The sequence below is a fragment of the Leptopilina heterotoma genome, unplaced genomic scaffold (assembly GCF_015476425.1).
Source record: "Leptopilina heterotoma isolate Lh14 unplaced genomic scaffold, ASM1547642v1 Lhet_45, whole genome shotgun sequence".
In the NCBI taxonomy this organism is placed as follows: Eukaryota; Metazoa; Arthropoda; class Insecta; order Hymenoptera; family Figitidae; genus Leptopilina; species Leptopilina heterotoma.
The window spans coordinates 31,338-52,293 of NW_025111086.1; the positions used below are offsets into that span (position 1 = coordinate 31,338).

Consider the following 20,956-nt stretch of genomic DNA (forward strand, 5'->3'; position numbering starts at 1 on the left):
CATTAATTTTAATATAAATTTAAACATTTATTTTAATATAAATTTAAACATTTATTTTAATATAAATTTAAACATTTATTTTAATATAAATTTTACCATTTATTTTAATATAAATTTTAATATTTACTTTAATGTAAATTAATGTTATTTGCTTCAATAAAAATAAATAATAATTGTTATTAACAATACCGTTCTATTCACTCAAAATTACAAAAACTGCACGTGATTAACTGTGACGTCATAATGGTTGAAATGCCCTTAATATAATTTTTAATATAATTTTTAATACAATTTTTAATATAAATCTTAATATTTAATTATTTACCTTAGTAATTGTTATTAACAAATACCGCACTATTCACTAAAAATATTTAAAACAACACGTGGCAGAAATTGGCACAGCCATTGATATTTATACTCTGTAGGTTATCTATCCCCTTTACGAGAGAGTTTTCATGCCATCTGGACGGGAATTTCTCGCATTATTCTGGCGCGAAATTCAAATTCAACGAAACAAAAAGGCGAAGACTTTTAACTATAACTCTTGAACTATTAATCAAAAATTAAAATTTTAAATTGCTTTCTACTTTCGCAATCTTTTTTCAAGAATGGCTAAAAAATTGGCCCACAATTTCAACTGTGAAGATTCGTCCAAATCTACTTTTTCTTCCTCCTACTATTTTTTTCTCGTTTCGAAAGCATCTTCATTTGAAAAAAATTCTTATTGAAAGCTTTTACTTAAATTGAAATATAAATTTCCGGCTTCTATAAATATAAATATATATTCTTTCCTTTTTTTCTTTTCTTTTTTTCTCCAATATTTTTTCAGCATATTTTCTTTTATATAAATGTCAATATATTCCACTGTATTCAATTTTGCAATTATTAAGTTTTCATTTAACTGGACTATTTTTATTTATCTATAAATATCACCTCCCCCTCTCCCCCTCTTCGGTAATTATATTCACACCCAATTTTTATACACTTCCAAATGCGATTTCCAATAAAAGTGATAAAAAATTTATTTTTCAAATGAATCGTGAATTCCGAAAAGGACCTTTTTTAATCGTTACTGAATAATAAAAAAACGTTTTTAACACAATAGAAAGTGTTTTTTTCCTTTTAATTATAATTTTTACTGTTTTTTTATTTTATTATTGTTACTATAACGTAATAAATAATTACAAACAACTGTTAAATAAATATTTATATAATTATCTATAGTAGTAAAAGAATTACTTATTCTTTTACTTTTTAATTTTAGAATTATTATATAATTATAAAATTATAAATCAATTCAAGAAAATAATACGTATTTAATTGTAAAAATGAATAAAAAATAAAAAAAAAATGTTTTAAATTAATACTTAATTTGATTCGAAAAAAATTATTTTACTCAAAAATTATTTCTCTCAAAAAATTGTGTATTTAATTAAAAAATTCTTTGATTAAAAGAAAAAATATAACATCTTTCAATAAATTAATAAGAGTTTCTAATAAATAAAGAGTCAATTAATCGATTATTTGAATCAAGTAATTTTTTTCTCCGCGAGCACTGATATATAAAAATTTATTCACGTGACAGTAAATAAAGAGTTCACTTGAAAGAAAAATAAAGCATTGTATATTTTTTGATAGAAAAAAAAAATGTGCAATTCAAATGTCAAAAGGAATATTTGAATTTTAAAATAATTTTTTTTTTCAAAAGAGTTTGAAGAGTTTTATAACAATGAAATTTGTATCTAGTGAAGGAGGATAAAAAAAAGAAGTTTTTCTAAGTTATCGTTACTTTAGTATAAGAAAAAAAATACTTCTGTGAAAGAAATATATATAAAAGAAGTGAAATAAAGAATTTTTTACAAAAAAAAGATAAAAAAGTAGGAGAATGGAAATTTATAGCATTTATCAATGATAGATATGGTTCAACTGGCAACCGTGAAATCGTGCTTTTCATCATTCAATGGAAAAATAGATCTCAATTGCAATAACGAACTATATACTATCGTTTATCTATATATATAGATTCAAGTTTCAATTCAAATCGATTAATATTATAAGAGTTTTGTATTAATATTTGACGATTGAAAAGTACTTTTAGCTGATAAAACGAATCCATTTAAATAATATTGAGAAAAGCACTTTTCGTTTTAAAAATAATTTTTTCTACAAAATAATTTAATAATTTAATACTTTTTAAATTTAATTAAATTTCAAAAATAACTTAAATTAGATTTAAAAAATTTGTTGTACTAAATAATAATTCTCAGCACGTGTATTTTTACGAATAAATACTTTTAATTTAATTATACTTTATATTGCAATTGATTTTTAAAGAAATTAAATTAAATTGAAAAATGTATGTCAAATAAATAATAACTTTTAGCTCGTGTATTTTTATAGAATAAATAAATAATTTTATTATTTTATAATTTAAACTAATTCAAAAATATATTAATCTAAATTTGAATATTTATTATAAAAAAATAATAACTCTTAGCAATTTTATTTTTTAACTGAATAAGTAAATAAATAATTTACTTTATTATTTAGAAATAAAAAATAATAATAATAATAAATTAATAATAATAATAAATAATTTTCTATAATTTATTAGAAAAATAAATTAAACTAAATAAAAAATTTATTGTAATGAATGATAACTCTCAATTCGCGTATTTTTACGAATACAGTGAAACCTGTCTGAATGCAACTCGATTTTGTAAATTTTTTACAGTAAATAACACTTAAAATTTTTTTTTCTAATTTAATTTTGTAATATTTTTGCAATATTCTTGAACAAAGTAAGTGAATTCGTCTGTAAATCAATTAAATTAGTAAAAAATATTTAATAATAAAATTTAATAAATGAATAATAAATAAATAATACAATTTCATTATTTAAATTCTCCCCATCGTAATAATGATTGCAAGAAAAAATGTCCCTGTACGAAATAAATTTAACTTTAATTATTATTTGACAATATTAATATATTTAATATATTTAATATAATGAATAATAAACCGTAGTATAAATTTATAAATAATTTCATTTAATTTCTTCATGCAATTTAAGTTTAAATTATAATTTAATTTCAATATTTTGAGTAAATTTATTTATATTAGTTTGTTACGTATAACGAAATTTACTATAAATTACAGTGAAAATTGCAAAAAAAAAGAAAAATTAATGACATAAACTTCTATTTTCATAATTTAATTTGCCTCAAATGCGTCATTCTTCTTTTTGGACAAAAATACGTAATTATTATTGGGTCAAGGGGTTAAAAGTTGATAACGAAAAATAGAAAAAAAGCAAACTATTGCCAAGTTTTAATTATAAAAATTATTACTCCCTTTAATATGCTAAAATTTAAAAAAACAAATTATCAAGTTCCGAAATTATTAATTCAAAATACTATACAATTTAAAAATAGTAAAGAAAATGAAAAAATTGAATATAAAAATAAAATACAATAAAAATAAAACAATAATAAAATAAAAAAAAAAAAAATTTTTTTAAATAAAAAAATAAAAGAAAAATAAAAAAATGAATAATTCTCGATTATAAATTCATATTACATTTGAATTCTTATAAATTTCTATCAGAAAAGAAATTTTATTTAATAAAGAAAATGTTCTCTATTCTCATTTATTTTGAATAATTTAGTTTTATCGGTGAACATACTTTTTTTTCGGCAGGAAAACTTTTTTTTCTTTGGGAAAAAAAAAAAAAAAAAAAATTTTTTTCACGCTCTCGTGTCTTATGAATAAAAGAAACACGTGGTTAAAACAAATATATGTATATACTATATATGTATATATGTATAAACATGTATAAATGTTTATGACAACGTCAGTCGATCATACGATTAGTCAGAAACGTAAAATAAAGAAGACACGTCAAATCGAATGTTTTTTCTTCCACAGAAATTTTCTCTGACGATATTTGTTACGTTTTACGTTCTTAGCACATTTTTCTATATAAATTAATTTTTTTATTTAATAAAATATTTCTCTAGTTCGCAGTAAATATTTATTTCAAAACAAAAATATTTACTTGTATAATTATTATTTTTTTATTATCCAGTATTATTATTATTATTATTATTATTATTATTATTATTATTATTATTATTATTATTATTATTATTATTATTATTATTATTTTTATTATTATTATTATTATTAATATTATTTCGAAAAATAAAAAATTTGATTTGAAAAAATCAATTAAAAAAAATTATAATAGTAATATAATTATAATAATAATTATTGCTATTATTATTTTATACCAATAGTTAATAAATTATAATCATTTTAATATTATTGTTATTATCACTACAATTGTTATTATTTTTCCGAAAAATAAAAAAAAATTGATTTGTAAAATTCCATAGTAAAAAAAAGATTTTAAACGTTTTATGAATTTTTTGAAAAACACAAATTAATTCACGCGAGCGTATTAGTCATAATTGAAAAGCAGTTTATAAACATGATGAAAAAATTTGCTTCCTCCATTATATACTAAAAGGAGATTTGATCACGTTTTAGTAAAATACCAATTAACTTGTTGTTGACCATATGAATCACTGATAATTACTTTGTTGTTAAATAATAACTCCAATAAAGTTGACAATTAAACTATAGGTTGTTGGTTAATTTTCATATTAAACTGTTTTTTTTTTGCAATTGTATTCAAATTACATGATTCTCCGAAATTTTGCGACTGAGAAAAATAGTTCATTTCCAAATGTAAAATAATACATTTTTTTTAAGTTGGTAAATTGTTTGATATTATCATAATAATAATTATTATTCCGCATTAATTTAAATTATTTTTATAAAATGAAGCTAATACTAATTCCATTAATAAAATGAAATTACTGATATAATTAAAATCGAGATTAGAATTGAATTAAATAGAGTAGTTAGTAAATAAGAAGTTAATTAATAATTAATAATTAATAATTAATAGTCAAGTGTGACAGAGGTTCAAATAATAATTTCAATCAGCGGAATAATAATTATGATGAAAAACAAATAAAAGATGCTTAATAATGTAATAAAAACTTACTTTCTCATAATAGCGATTGTGAGTGAAAGTTAGGCCCGTGGTTAGCGTGCCGAATTGTTCCTTGGAGTCGTTCCCGTGTTCGCCTCCCTGTAAAAATAAATTTTTTTTTTTTTGGTAAAATTTTTTAAAAATTAATTTTACTGATAGATATAATAATCATATATTACTTAACGATATATAATAAATTTTCTTTGAACTATAAATTTCAGGGAAAAAAAAATTGTCATAAAAAAATCAAAGATATAAATTTAAATTTATGTGGCTCTTATATATACGTATATATGTGATTGTAAATAACAGTCATTTGATGTTTTCTCATTATACAAGGAAAAGTAGTTCTAATATTATATAATGTCAAAAAAAGATTTTTCACTTTTAGAGGAAAGAATTTTCATTTCAAGGAAATCTTTCAATTTGAACATCGATTTCCTTGTGCGCTATGAATATCTAAAGGACGCATACAATGTTATGAAAGCAAATGCCAATAATTGGTGAATGGAAATCTACTACGAAATTAACAGAAAAAAAAAGTTTTATTATATTTTTTTATTATTTATTTTTAAATATTTTATTTTTACATTTTTATTTTATTATTGATACTATTACGTAAAAACTAATTACTAGTATTATTTCACAATGATTAATTATTTTTATTTATAAATTAATAATCAATTCACCCCAATTAGTGATATTTTTTAATTAACAAACAACTTGTATTTTAGAATTCTAAAACAATTTGAAAGAATAGAACAAAAAAATCCACAATTACTAGGAATCGAACCCAGAAACTAATTTTACAAATCCAGCTGGTTAACCACGAGACCAAACATTACTTAATAATATAAAAAACGTTTTTAATACAATCGAAAGTTTTTTTTCCCTTTTTTAAACTTTTATTTATATTTTTTTCACTTTAATATTGGTAGTATTAGCTAATAACTAATTACCGGTATAATAACTAATTAGTTATTTATAAATTAATAACAATTTTCACCAATTATTAATATTTATTAATTAACAACCAATTTTTATTCTATGAAATTATGAAAAAATGAAAGAAAAGTCGAAAAACCACAACAAAAAAAATCACTTCTACCGGGAATCGAACTCGAAAACTAATATTAGAAGTCTGGTGCGTTAACCACGGAGCCAAAAAATACTGAACACCTATAAAAATTTTTATAATATATTCAAGAACGTTTTTTTCTGTATTATATTTTATTTTTTCGATTTTATTATTGTTACTATTACAAAATAACTATTAGTATAGACTCCAATTAGTTATTTATAAATTAATAACAATTTTCCCCAATTATTAATATTTATTAACTGACAATCAATTTTTTATTCTATGAAATTGAAAAAAATTGAAAAACAAGTGGAAAAAACACAACAGAAAAATCCACCTCTACCCGGAATCGAACCCAGAAACAAATATTACAAATCCGGCGCTCTAACCACGGAACCAAATGCTACTGAAAAATATCAAACTTTTTCTAATACATTCGAAACTGTTCTTCACCCTTTTCATCCTCAAAAACAATACAAATATCAATCGATTTCGATTTTTAACCAAGAAATTTTCATTTCTCACCAATTTTGAATCTAAAAAAATAACTTTTTCCAGAAAATAAATAAATATAAGAAAATAAATACACATATAGAATACATACATGCCAAAGAGGAGAAGGGGGGTAGAAAGGCGCACGATGACCGGCTTAGGTGGGAAGGTAAGAGGTTCTGTAACAAGAGGGACGAGGTCTGTAGCGGGGGGGGGGGACTGCAGGAGGGCAGAGGGAATAAAGTGGCGTGAGCGTCGCACATGCGCATAAACTTAAGTTTCTTCAAAGCTGTCTGCCGCCAAAATCACGTTCCGCGAGTTTCAGAGTTTTAGTCGTGAACGGCCGTCCGTTGTGAATGATACGCGAGAAATATTCGTTATCAATTTCACAGAGTGTGTTTTCTTTTCAAAAAGAAACTTATGACGGAACTTGATTAATAAAAAAAAAACCAAAACAATAAAAAAAAGAAATCTGTGTGTAAAAGAAATTTATTTTTTCACAAAATATTGTCAATTATTAAAAATTAACAAGTTTTGAAATAAATAAATAAATAAAAAAAAGTTTGTCTTTCAACCGGATTGTTAATCACTTCACCGGTATCTGAAGTTTTTCCTTTTTTTTTAGTTGTTGATACTTAAAAGAAAAAGAAAGACAAAAATTCTTTAAGTTTGACCACTTTTCAAAGTGTCTGTGTGTGTTTATGTGTGTGTTTGTGGGAATTTGAAAGTTTGAAAAAACAAAATATTGAAACGTGTTGTTTATCACAAGTGGCGGGAATTGAAATTATCACAAATTTTCATATATTTTGGAAAATACTTTTTTTGCAGAAACTAAAAAAATAAAAGGAGAGATTATTTTTGAGAAAGAAGATATGCGTAATCTGATGGAGAGACAGAATTCATCCTGGTTCGCGTTGCTTTTGACCGCTTTCTATTCTGGTGAGAATTTTTAATTTTCTTTTTCTTTTCCTCCGAACCGCGCGAGTTCAACTTTGCAAAAATGGAAAAAAAAAGTTCTTTTCCTTACAATTCAAAAAAACTTTTTCTTTTTCTTTCTTTTTTGCAAAGGGGAAACTTTGATTCAAGTTCAAACTTTTAAATTTTGTTCTCGGAAAAAAATTCTTTGGAAAGAAAAAGTAAAAAAAAAAGACGCGGGAAATTTGAATATATGACGAATTGAAATCACGAGTTTTGTGAATTATAATTCATCGGCTGGATGTTATAATTTTTTTGTTTATCAGTGAATATTTTTCCTGTTCGTGAAGAGCGTTTAGTGGCCTTGCCTTATCGGCAGACGAGACGAGCTGTGAAAAAAAGTCACTCTCGTCTCAACAACTCTCCCTCTCGCCAGAAAAGTGTTTGTGGAAGCAATTTCATGACATAATTGACGATAAACTTGGAACCTTTCAATTTATATTTGCATCATCCTTCACGCATCTACTACGATTATTATCTCTAATTCATAGAAGAATTTTTTTTTACCAAATCAGACAAAAACTGACCTAACCGTCAATTATTTTATCTTTGAAGAAAATTCCCACTATTATCTCAGAAATTAATTCGTATTTTTTATATTTTAATCTGTAATTATAAATTATTATTATAATCTAATACAATTGTAGTAATTATAATATAATTATCATTTAGTATAATTATAATTCTAATTTAGCAGAATTATAATTTAATATAATTATAATTTAGTAAAATTATAATTTAATATAATTATAATTAAGTAAAATTATAATTCAGTATAATTATAATTTGGTAAAATTATAATTCAATATAATTATAATTTAGTAAAATTATAATTCAATTAAATTATATTTCAATTCAATTACAATTCAATAAAATTATAATTGACTACACGGAGAGAAAATATATTTCAAATTTTGTGAAAGTATTTTACAATTTGGGGAAAAAAGTCGACAAAGCGAAATTTTTATATAAAAAATACTAAACTTTAAAAAAATTCTGTGAAATTTTAATTAAATTTTAATATAACTTTACTATATCATTTCTTTCACAGTTTAGTATTATCTATATTAAAATTTCGGTTTGTTGCACTTTTTCTCCAAATTGTAAAATATTTTTACAAAATTTAATATATTCTCTCCGTATACAGTTGCAATGGAATACAATTATAATTTAATATACTTGTAATTTAATATTTTATACAGTATAAAATATACTATAATAAAAATATATCAAATTATGTCAATTTAAAAAATATTTATAACACCCTTCTCGCCTTTTCATATCGAAATTCGTTACACGTGGAAAAAATTATATTATCCAATATTAATTTATAGATTATGTTCTATTTTTATAAAAAAAATTTATTTTATAATATTAACTTTAATAATTTAAGTAATACTTAAATTAATTAATTTAATATAAATTTAAATTAATTTTTATCAAAAAATAATTCAAATGTTTTTCAAATGTTTTTTTAATTCAAATAAATCATCTTTGAGTCACTTAAATTGTATTTGCTTCAAATATATTAAATATATTTGAAGCAAATACAATTTAAGTGACTCAAATAAAAATTACTTGATACAAGAAAATATTTATTTGATAATAGACAATTAATTTATTTGAATCAAATAAATTTTTATTCACTGTTGAAAATTAAGTCGAAGCATTTTTTTTTTCGTAAATTAAAAAAAAAGAAATTTTCAGTTTCCTTTTTACTTACAATCAGTAATAATAATGACGATTACCGAATATGATGTTTATTCATTAGTCAAACTTGACAATTCTTTTTTTAAGATTCATAATATCAATTACGTGATGCGACACTTTTTCCTCGTATATAATATTTTGTTTTTATTTACTCTTTCCTTGTGTGTATATATCCACATATACATATACACATTTAGTACACGTGGCACTGTTTCGCGGAATAATTCGCTAATTTAATTTCAAAATCAAGACACAGTATAAAATTTAAAAGTGAATGAGCGAGAGAGAAAGGAAAAGAAATTTAGAAAGAGAGAGAGAGAAAGAGAGAGGGATACAATTTTGATCCGACGTCAAGATTACAATATACGATTGAAATGTTGCATCTTTTATCAATCTCGCGTGTAAAATTCTGGCACAAAAGCGTACAAACATCTACACGCAAAAGACATTTCAATGAAAATGTAAATATCGCACTCAATCTGAGCCACGAAATTTATAACTCAGTTATTTCCATTAAAAAGTAGGTCCAATTTTATCTAATATACGATCATGGTACACACATACACAATATATATAAATATATACATATTATGCGCCACGTATATATTTTTCAAGACGAATGATGTATGGAAAAAGAAGAAAAATCTAATCGGAGCATATCTAATGAAACAATAAATTCTACGAAAAAGATAAAAAAAATTTTTCTTAACTTAATTATTATGTAATTTATAATACGAGGAATGGGAAAAATTTTGAGAGGGATGTTAAAAAGATTCGTATTCTAATTTCGAAATATGCTGAAAATGGAATTAAAGCAGTTTACTATTAATTAAAGGTACCACTTATTAGTACCATTACTATTATGGTACCATTACTATTTTTAATGGTACCATTACTATTATTAATGGTACCATTACTATTACTAATGGTACCAATAAGTGGTACCTTTAATTAATAGTGGTACCATCACGTGATACTTTCAATTAATATTTGTATCAATAATAATTAGCAGCACCAATTGTTGGTACCATTAATAATTACCGGTACCACTAGTTGGTACCATTAAAAACTACCGGTACCACTAGTTGGTACCATTAAAAACTACCGGTACCACTAGTTGGTACCATTAATAATTACCGGTACCACTAGTTGGTACCATTAATAATTACCGGTACCACTTGTTGGTACCATTAATAATTACCGGTACCACTTGTTGGTACCATTAATAATTAGCGGTACCACTTGTTCGTACCATTAATAATTACCGGTACCACTTGTTGGTTCCATTAATAATTACCGGTACCACTTGTTGGTACCATTAATAAATAGCGGTACCACTAGTTTGTACCGTTAATAATTAGTGGTACAATTTGTTGGTACCACTATTAATTTAAGGTACCACTTGTTAGTGCCAGTATTAATTGATGTTACCAATGATTGGAGTCACTATTAATTAAAGCCTAATAATAACAGATGTTGTCATTTGCTGGTACCAGTACAAATTGCTGCTATCACTGATGTTAATTTGGTTATACTATTTTTTGAAGGTAATACCAGTTGGAACCATGATTAAGTAAAATTAGCACTGATTGGTACCACTATTAATAAAAACTACGATTAATAAATGCTACCATTTGTACCACTATTAATTGAAGGCACCACTTATTGGTACCTCTACTAATTAAAGGTGCCATTTTTTGGAACCACTATTACTTAAAGTTACCAATGATTAGAAGCACTTTTAAATTAAGCTATTATTAATAGATGTTGTTATTTGTGCGTGCCAATATTAAGGGAAGTTACCACTGATTGGGACCACTACAAATTGATGACATCATTAACAGATGTTGTCATTCGTTGGTAGCACTATTAACTGAAGGTTCCACTTATTGGTACCACTATTAATGCAAGGTACTACTTTTGGTATCACTATTAATAAATGCTACTATTTTTTGGTACCACTATTAATAAACGTTGCTTTTCGTTGGTACCACTAAAAAATGTTGCCTTTTGTTGGTACTCCTATTAATAACTGTTGTCATTTGTTGGTACCAGTATGAATAAATATTGCTATTTGTTGGCACCACTATTAATAAGTGATACCATTTGTTGATACCATTATCACAACAATATTGATTGTTGATGGTAGCAATAGTTTTGGTAACAAGTGTTAATCCCAATTCTTTCGAACAAATTTACAACCGCAGCAACTTTAATTGCAGTTTGTTTTAAGGTTTCCTAATTTGGTGCTAATGGAAACCTTGAACGACACTGCTACCAATAAAATCACTCAAAAGTTCAACAAATACCATTAATTACCATTTATTCATTGGTGAATGAAACATTAAGTAAAAAGAAGCAAACCAAAAATTATTCCACCCAAAACCAAAAACCACACTCAATAAATCCTAAACAAAAATTCCCACTACAGAGAATTACAAAATTCCAACGCTATGCGTCGTTTTTTTTATATAAGGAAACTTCGTAGTTGGTCACTTTCATTCAATGATCAACAGCTGGTTGAGAAACTCGCCGGGAAAGACACATACGAGAAACAGGTTATTTGATAATTTATATATACACATATGTATAGAATTTTGATCCAGCATGAATGGAAAATAAGAAGAAAAAAAGAAACAAAAAGAATAAGAAGATTACGACAAGAATATTATTATAAGATGATTCTGGAATGATGAAGAGAGCGTGAATGTGTTGTAAAAATTTCTCCATTTAACGAGATACAAAAATAGCGAGTGCAAAGAAGAAGTAGACTCACCACGTGGGTGACTGTCTCCGTTACATCGTACGATGTGACGTCAAGAATTGTGATTGGTCGAACCGATGGGCGTGCGCTGCACACGTTGCAAATTTATCATGTTGGTGTGAATACACTCTCATCCGTTAGGAATGCACCTGTACGTATATACCGAGAATTACACATACATAATGCTTTATAATTGTATGTGTATATGTAAAATACATTTTTCGTGTATAACGTGTCATAACTCGTCTGCGCAAGTAAAGTGTTATATTTAAATTTTATTTTTTATATGCGATTGCATTTTATTTATGTTTGTGGAATACTTTTGACCTTCGGTGGTTTTGGATTTTTGAGTTGTTGCAACTGCTACTACTGCTTCTACTACTTCTACTATTTTTGATTCTGCTTTTGCTACTACTATTTCTTCTACTTATACTGCTACTGTTGCTACAATTTCTGATTCTACTTCTGCTACTATTATTGCTATTACTGCTGCTACTATTATTGATTCTACTATTGTTACTACTGCTGCTTTTCCTACTGTTACGGTTGTTACTACTGCTACTGATGCTACTACTGCTTGTATTATTACTAATACTACTTTAATAATAAATTATTATTTAAAATTATAAAAGTAATAATTATCATTATCAGCAGTAGCATCATTATCAATAGCAGTACGATCATCATCATCATTAACAGTATGAATATAATCAGCTATAGCATCATTATCATCAATTGTAGCATCATTATCATTATTAGCAGTAGCATCATTATCAATAGCAGTACGATCATCATCATCATCATTAACAGTATCATTATAATCAGCTGTAGCATCATTATCATCAGTTGTAGCATCAATATCATTAGCAGTAGCATCATTATCAATAGTAGTACCATCATCATCATTAGCAGAAGCATTATTATCATCAGCAGCAGCAGAATCATCAGCATCATATCTGGGAAGTGAGACAACCGCCAGTGTTTGAAATTCGATTACCACGTAAAAAAATTGATGTCTGCGAAAATAAATTCAATTTTACGAACAAGGTGACGTCGCAGCATCGAAGAGGACGTACTGGTCGTCTGTCATGTAAAATTGCCAATGTTATTCTCTTCCCTGACCCTTTCGCTCATCTCTATATCCACGTCTTGCACTCTCTCTCTTCCTCTCTCAAGATTTATTGGATACTCAAACATGTACCTACTTTGAAGTTGAAATTTAAATCTAAAGAGTATTCCCCGGCCTTTGAAAACGTTTACTCTAAGAGGAGAGCGCATTGATCAAATCTTAACGGATATGTTACAAGTAAACTCTCCTCCAAAAAGAAGAGCGAGAAAAAAACTTTGAATCTTTCAATAAAATAGCAAACCTTTTTTTTTAAATAATCCAAGAATACAGAAATACAGAAATACGAAAATGAAATACAGAAGTGCAGAAAAGAAGAAATACGGAAAAGGATTTTTCTAGACAGAAATTTATATTGGAAAAAATAAGTACAATCAGCTAATTGGGTTTTTTTGATTACACTTCTGTTTGATTCATACAAAATAGATTTAAGAATAGTACCATAGAAACGTATATTAAAATTCTTTTTGATACAGGAAATGATGATGTCAGTCGTGGGGAATATGACATCAGCTTTTTTTCTCTTCTCTTTCATATAGTGAAAATGTCTAACTCGTGATATAATTTGATTCTTACTGTTTCTCGTATATGTAACGGAAACATCTTTGAAAAAGTGTTGTCATTAAAAAATTGCGCGAAAGGTTATCTCAATTCTCGACTTTTTTTGTTTTATTTTTAAATGCAAGGACGAAGTTGAGAGACCTATCGTCACGCTATGTATACTCTGCACAAGTACGTTAACACGCGATTAATTTAATTATCATCATACTCTCATTTACAACAATTTTCGAGAATGTGTATTATTAGTCTCGTCACAATTCCAGAACAAAACCGGTCTTGATTTCACTTTTTTATATTGAATAAATTCCAAAAAAATCAATCTTAATTTTTTGATGATCAATAATAATAAGAATCAAATCTAAATTTTTGATTTACGCTGTATTTGAAAACTTTTTGAACACGGTTTTTGTATTATTCATCATTTTATCGAAACCATAATCGGTATTACATCAAGGATTGCGGAAATTAGAGACGATGCTGAAAGAATCGACTACCAAGGTTTATAATTTCTCGTTACATTAATAACGAGATATGCTGTTAACGAGACCTTACTAACGAGACGTTACATTTATAACAAGATGCTGTGCGATCTTATGTAATTCGCAAGTTAGAATTTATTCCTCTAGAATACAGTTTTATCCAAAGTGTTAAAATTCCAGACGAGAAAGAATTTTTTCACCAACGAAGTGAATACAAAATACAAGAAATGACAAAACAAGAAATACAGATTTTAAAGAATACCAAAACACAAACAATACAGAACACGAGGAATAAAAATAAACTAACGAAACACTAAAGTATTTGAATATTTTAAACAATTCCAAGTTTTCGAAAGAAATTTTTAATTTACCTTTTTTCTAATTCCTCGAATACATTGCTATTTTATATTTATAAACTTTTATTGAAAAATATCCCAAGACCGAGAATTTAAAAATATTCGAAAAAGAAAATTCTCCAAGTAATGCGTATATATATGCGAAAGTAGTTGGAAATTGCCAAAACTTTTCTCTGTAGGATTAAAAGCACACTTTCGAATAAAAGTAAAAAACTTTTCAACACATTTTCGATATAGAGAATATTATATTTTTCATTACAGAATTTACGAAATAGAATATATATGTGTATATAAATTATACTCGACGTTGAAAAGAGAGGTTTGACTAAACAAACATATGAATAATAACGGAGATACCATGAGACATAAAAAGGCCTCGAAGAATTAGTGCTGGACAAATGATACCGCCAGTTTTAATTTGCATAAAAATACTTTAGGAGCATTACCAGTCTTCATTATCCTATCTGTACGAATTTAACCTCTAGGTATGTGTGTTTGTGCGCGCTCACACTGCTTTTTTTCTTTATCTTCTAGACGCATAATCAAGTAATGTCTAGCGGAAAAAAACGACTCTTTTCCATATTATTCATTAATCCAAACAATATCTATAATGTCTTTGAAAAGATCCAAACAATATTTAATAATTGTCTAAATATTAAATATTGAGATAGTGTCTAAATGTCTAATTCTCTAATGTGTCTGAATGTCCGAAGAAAATCTAATAAATCATCAACTTTTAGTGTATTTCAATAATGTGGTAAAATCCATAAAAAAATAGAAAATTTAATAGATACCTAATCAATGCGACGAAGATTCAAAACACTCAATCCGAACATATTAATCTAAGGTAAACACTTTCGATAAACGTTTGACATTAAGTTTTCTCCTCGAATAACCTAGATTACAAAGTATGACATCATAAAACAGAATGTTATTGAGAAATTTTTTGGGAAACCCAATACTACGCATTTGATAATGAAAGTATTAATATGAAGCATATATTCTACACTCATATATATAAATATGAGAGCAAGTATGTAATAATGCGGAAACTAATGGACATGCAAAAAAAAAATGATCGTCTAAGACAGAAATACTTACAAAGTTAGTGGACTTTTTGTGTTTCACTCACGACACGTGTACATGAATAATTTTCATTTCATTTTTCAACATACCTTTACACAAATATGGTTGCATGTGTCAGATATACTTTGATTAACGTTTAACGTTGCTGGATCTGCATGTCTGTGTTGAATGTCGAGTATGTATACTCGACATTCAACACAAATATCTGCTTGTGCGTAACACATTCTATGAAATACTTCTGTATGCATAATCCACTAAACAGATATGTGTTATACTTGTCCTTTTCAGTTATTTTTCCACTTTTGGATTTGTACCTTTTGTTAGAGATACTTCTTAAACTTTGTTTTACGTTTAGACCTATTTTTGAAACACTTGTGCATTCATTTCATTTGAAAGGCGAAGTATTTTTTAGGAAAGATTTATGAATTTTTCGATTTTAGGAAACAATTTTTGATTCTGTTCTTTTTGTAGAAAGTACTTCTTCATTTGTTCTTTTTGTAGAGAATACTTCTTTATTTGTTCTTTTAGTAGGAAATGATGCTGCATTTGTTGGTCTTCTTGTACAAAAAAATTCCGAATCTGTTCCTTTTGTACAGAGTGCTGTATCTGTTCTTATGGAACATGATTCTGAATCTGCTCTTTTTGTACGAAATGCTTCTTCTTCTATGCTTCTTGTACAAAATGATTCTGGATTTTTGTATACAAAATTAATTAATTTCTTTTGTATGGAATCAAATCCGAATGTTCTTCCATCCATATGTGATCCGTACAGATGAAGTTAAGTTAAATATTTCTGATTCTGTTCTTTTTGTACCAATAACTTCTGCATTTGTTCCTTTTGTACCAAATGCTTCTGTAATTGTTCCTTTTGTACCAAATGCTTCTGAATCTGTTCCTTTTGTACCAAATGCTTCTGAATCTGTTCCTTTTGTACCAAATGCTTCTGCATTTGTTCTTTCTGTACCATCCGTATACTTTTGTTACGAAATAGTATTGCATTTGTTCTTTTCGGTACAGAATCCTCTTTTGTTGTACACAATCATGTTTTTCTATACTCTCACACTAAATATTGTTATCCTACAGCAAAAAATTGTTCCTTGTCACAAAAATACCAAAATTTACAACTATTCTCACTTCTGCATTTATTCTCCTTGCGCAAAATCCAAATGCATCTGTTTCCTTCCTACAAAATACTGTTCTCGCATACGGTACGAAACGCTTTCCGTATGTTCGAAATAATTCTCAATGCATTAAGTGCTTCTGTACGGTATCAAAAATACCACTACACGTACAAGAAATACATCTGCACATAAATACATACAGCTCATGTCTGAATATATATACGTATATGGAGCACCTTTATTTGTACAAAACGCCTCTATTTGTATGAAACACATCTGTATTTATGGAGCATGTATGTTTTAGATGATGTATGTACCTGTACCGTACGGAAACAAATCCGTATGCATGGAAACATATTTGTAACACAGCAGTAGGTACATCTCTATACTTATACGACATATCAGAGAACATACAATACAAATTCTACCATAATATATTCAGAAGACGCCCTATTTAATTAATTATTTTTAACTCATTACATTAATTAATTTAATTTTGAAATTTCATGTTACAAACTTGTCTACAAATTCGAAATTAATTTCAAGAGGGAACCTTTCTCTGTTAACGTCCAGCTTTTTTTTGGGTACTCTTTCTTCCATTATTCTTTTCTTGGAGTATTCTTTGAGTATTCCATTCTTGGAGTACTCTAAGTATTCTTTTCTTGGAGTACTCTAAGTATTCTTTTCTTGGAGCAATCTTTGAGTATTCTTTTCTCGGAGTACTCTAAGTATTCTTTTCTTTAATTTCCCTTTCCTTCAGTACTCTTTTCTTGAATTACTCTTTCCTCAAGTACTCTCCTCTTTAAATAACCCTGTCTTTAAATATACTCTTGCTCTAATTACTCCTTTTTTAATAACACTCTTTAATCTTTTCTTGAATTACTTTTTTTTCTCGTATTAAATTCTCCAATAAGATTAACTTTTTCTCCACACACACACACATACATACATACACACATATATACAGTTATCATGAAAGGTATTCGTTCGTAAATGAACAACGTTGCTTTATTAATGCATACGGTCATGCATGAGAAGTCACAAGGGAGTGAGAGGTGAGCAAGGTGTAGTGTCTTGGGAAGGGGTTATTGGTAAAGGGGGAAGAAAGGGGGAAAGAGGAGGGGGGGAGGGATTGAAGGCGCGTTTATTTATAACACACGTCAGGACCATCGTACGATGCCGGTTCCACCAATCAGCAACAATCTCGTGGTCTGGCCTTGCGGCCCGTTTCACGCACACACTAGACAAGTTTTAAACTCGTCTGCGACCGAGAATCTCATACTTTTACTAAGTCACAAACACAATATACATATACGCACTTATGTGTGCCTATCAATGATCCCACAGCATCTTGACCCTGTTCACGCCCTTTTTTATCCGTAATACGAAAAAAAATAAATAAAAGAAAAATAAACAACACACAGAAAAAGAAAACAAAAAAATTTACAAATCCACGTGGTTAAGCACGTGCTTTTTGATATGCTCTTATTTATGTGATTAGTATCAATTAGGATTAGGGAATTAAACGATTTTCTCGAGATAGCAATTTTTTTTTGTTATTTTTAATTTATTTTCTATTTGTTCTCTATTTTTAGTAATTTTTTCCATAAGTGCTCTTTATTTTAAGTATTTTTTATTTTAGGTACTGTTGATTATAATTACTCTCATTTATTTTAAGTAATTTTTAATTGAGTACTTTTTTGTTTTAAGTATTCTTTATTTAAAGTACTCTTTATTTTAATTACTCTTTACTTTTACTAATGTTTTGTTTTAAGTAATTTTTAATCTAGTTACTTTTTATTTTTACACTGAGAAAACAATACGGGCAACCAAAAATTATTTTTGAAATAAACATAATAATTTTTATTAAATGCATAATAATTTTGAGTTAATAAAAATTACGTTTAATTGAATTATAAAATATGTTTAATTCAAACATATTTTTTGGTGGGTTACTTATATATTTGAATTAAAAATTTTTTTTAAATTAGTAATTAAGATTTTCAAGATTTATTTAATTAAGATTTTATTCAATCAAATTGATTCAAGATTTAATTAAGATTCTAATAATTAAGATTTTCAAAAAATTCAAATTCAAACCTTTTTGAAATTCAACAACTTATAAGAAAATTACTATAAAACATGAAAAATAACCGAGTGATAAAATCATTATTTTATATTATAAGAATATTGTTACTGTAACTTCTTCAAAATTATTTTCATCATTTCAAATCAATTATTTTTCAAATCAATTTTCTCGAATTTTTAACTAAAAGTTTTCATTAAATCAATTATTTTTAATAATCTTTGAAAAAGTTTTTCTTTGAGAATTTTTAAATCCATTTGTCTACAATTTAATTTTAGTAAAAATTTCGATTAATCGGAAATTCTTCAATTAAATATATCTTTGAAAATAAAAATTTCAAATAATAATTTCAAGTAAAATTCAATTAAACTTTTTCAAAAAAAATTAATTTTTTAGAATTATTAGTTAAAAAAGTATGGAAAATTCAAATTTTCAAAGATTTTAATTTGAAACCTTTAAAAAATTCAATTATTTCTAAAAATTCACGTTATAATTGCTATTCAATTAGTCAATTCAATCAATCAAATCAATTATTCAATTATAAAAAATTTTAACTGAAATTCATTTTTACATCGCTCGCAATTTTTATTAGAAAATTCTACACGAGAATTCAATTATTTAAATACAAAAATAAATAATTTATTGAATAATTGAATGTTTCTCAAAACTGAAATCTCATGAAGAATTTTATCAACAAATTTATAAATAATTGAATTTTTTTGACGAATTTTAATCAAATTTCTGAAAATTCCATTTTTCCAGGAATTCACTTAAAATTGTATTTAAAATAATTGAAATTCTGCGATGAGTTTTATTATTTGTAAAAATAATTGAATTCGTAAAAAGAATAAATTTTGTTATTAATGAAAATAATTGAATTCCTGTAAAAATTTTATTATTTATGAAAATAATTGAATTCCTGTAAAAATTTTATTATTTATAAAAATAATTGAATTTCTGCGTAAAAAATTTTATTATTTGGGAAAATAATTGAACTCGTATTAAATAATTAAATTCGTCAAGAGAAGAAATTTTATTATTAATGAAAATAATTGAATTCCTGTAAAAAATTTTATTATTTAAGGAAAATAATTGAATATGATTGCGAAGAAAAAAAAATTTTATAAATAATTGAATTTCTATGAATTAAAAAGAATTTTTTTTTAACTAATTGAATTCTTTTGGAAAATTTTATTAATTAAAATACTAGATATTGAAAATCATTAAATTGAAGGAAATTTTTGAAAATAATTGAAATTTTGACAAGAATTTTATTAAATTTTTTGAAAATAATTGAGAATTTCGAAGAAGAATTTTATTATTTATAAAATTAATTGAATTTTTTAAGAGAATTTTTAAAAATTTTTGAACATAATTGAATTTTTGCAAAAAAATTTATCAATTTTGAAAATAATTGAATTTCTCGGAATCATTTTTGTAACTTCTTTAAGATTTAACTTCTTTTAGCGTTTTTAATTAAAATTCTTCTCTAAATCCATTAATTTTAATAATTAATTAAATATAGATTAAAAAATTCAATTAATTTTAGAAGAATTATTTAAAATTATTAAAATTTTTCAAATAATCTAAGTTCCTTAAAATTCCTAATTAAATTCATTCATTATTGAAATTTCAAGTACTTTTTTTATTTTTAAGTACTCTTTAGTTTAATTACTCTTTATTTTAAGTAATTTTCATATTAAGTAATTTTGCTTCCTCATAAAGGAAGCCTTATAGTGATGTCGATTTCCGAATTTTTTAGAATCAATTATTTTTACAAATTTTCAAGTGTAGTATACATAATTCGTCGAGAGGAACAAATGTCCGGATGTATGTGTGTATGTATGTGTGTGTGTGTGTGTGTGTGTATGTCACCGATTCTTGTGGACAAATTTTCTCTTACACGTCTTGACGGATTTTGATAAAATTTTGTAGGTGTATTACGGTCACGAATACCAAAAATCAGACAAAAGGATTTTCAAAAATATCTAAAAAAAAATTTTTTTCAACAATTTTTTAATTTTTGAAAAAATTAATTTTTGGATTTTTTGAAATAA

At 25.6% G+C, this 20,956-nt stretch overlaps 1 protein-coding gene across 1 annotated transcript in view; it reads left to right on the plus strand.

Annotated features, from left to right (window-relative positions):
- Window positions 1-6,957: 6,957 nt before the first annotated feature.
- Window positions 6,958-20,956, plus strand: part of LOC122507155 — a 46,417-nt gene continuing 32,418 nt past the window's right edge. The window contains exon 1 of the mRNA XM_043619720.1: window positions 6,958-7,574. Within this exon, the coding sequence (XP_043475655.1) occupies window positions 7,508-7,574 (67 nt within the window). The 5' untranslated portion in view covers window positions 6,958-7,507. The remainder of the gene's footprint in view (window positions 7,575-20,956) is intronic.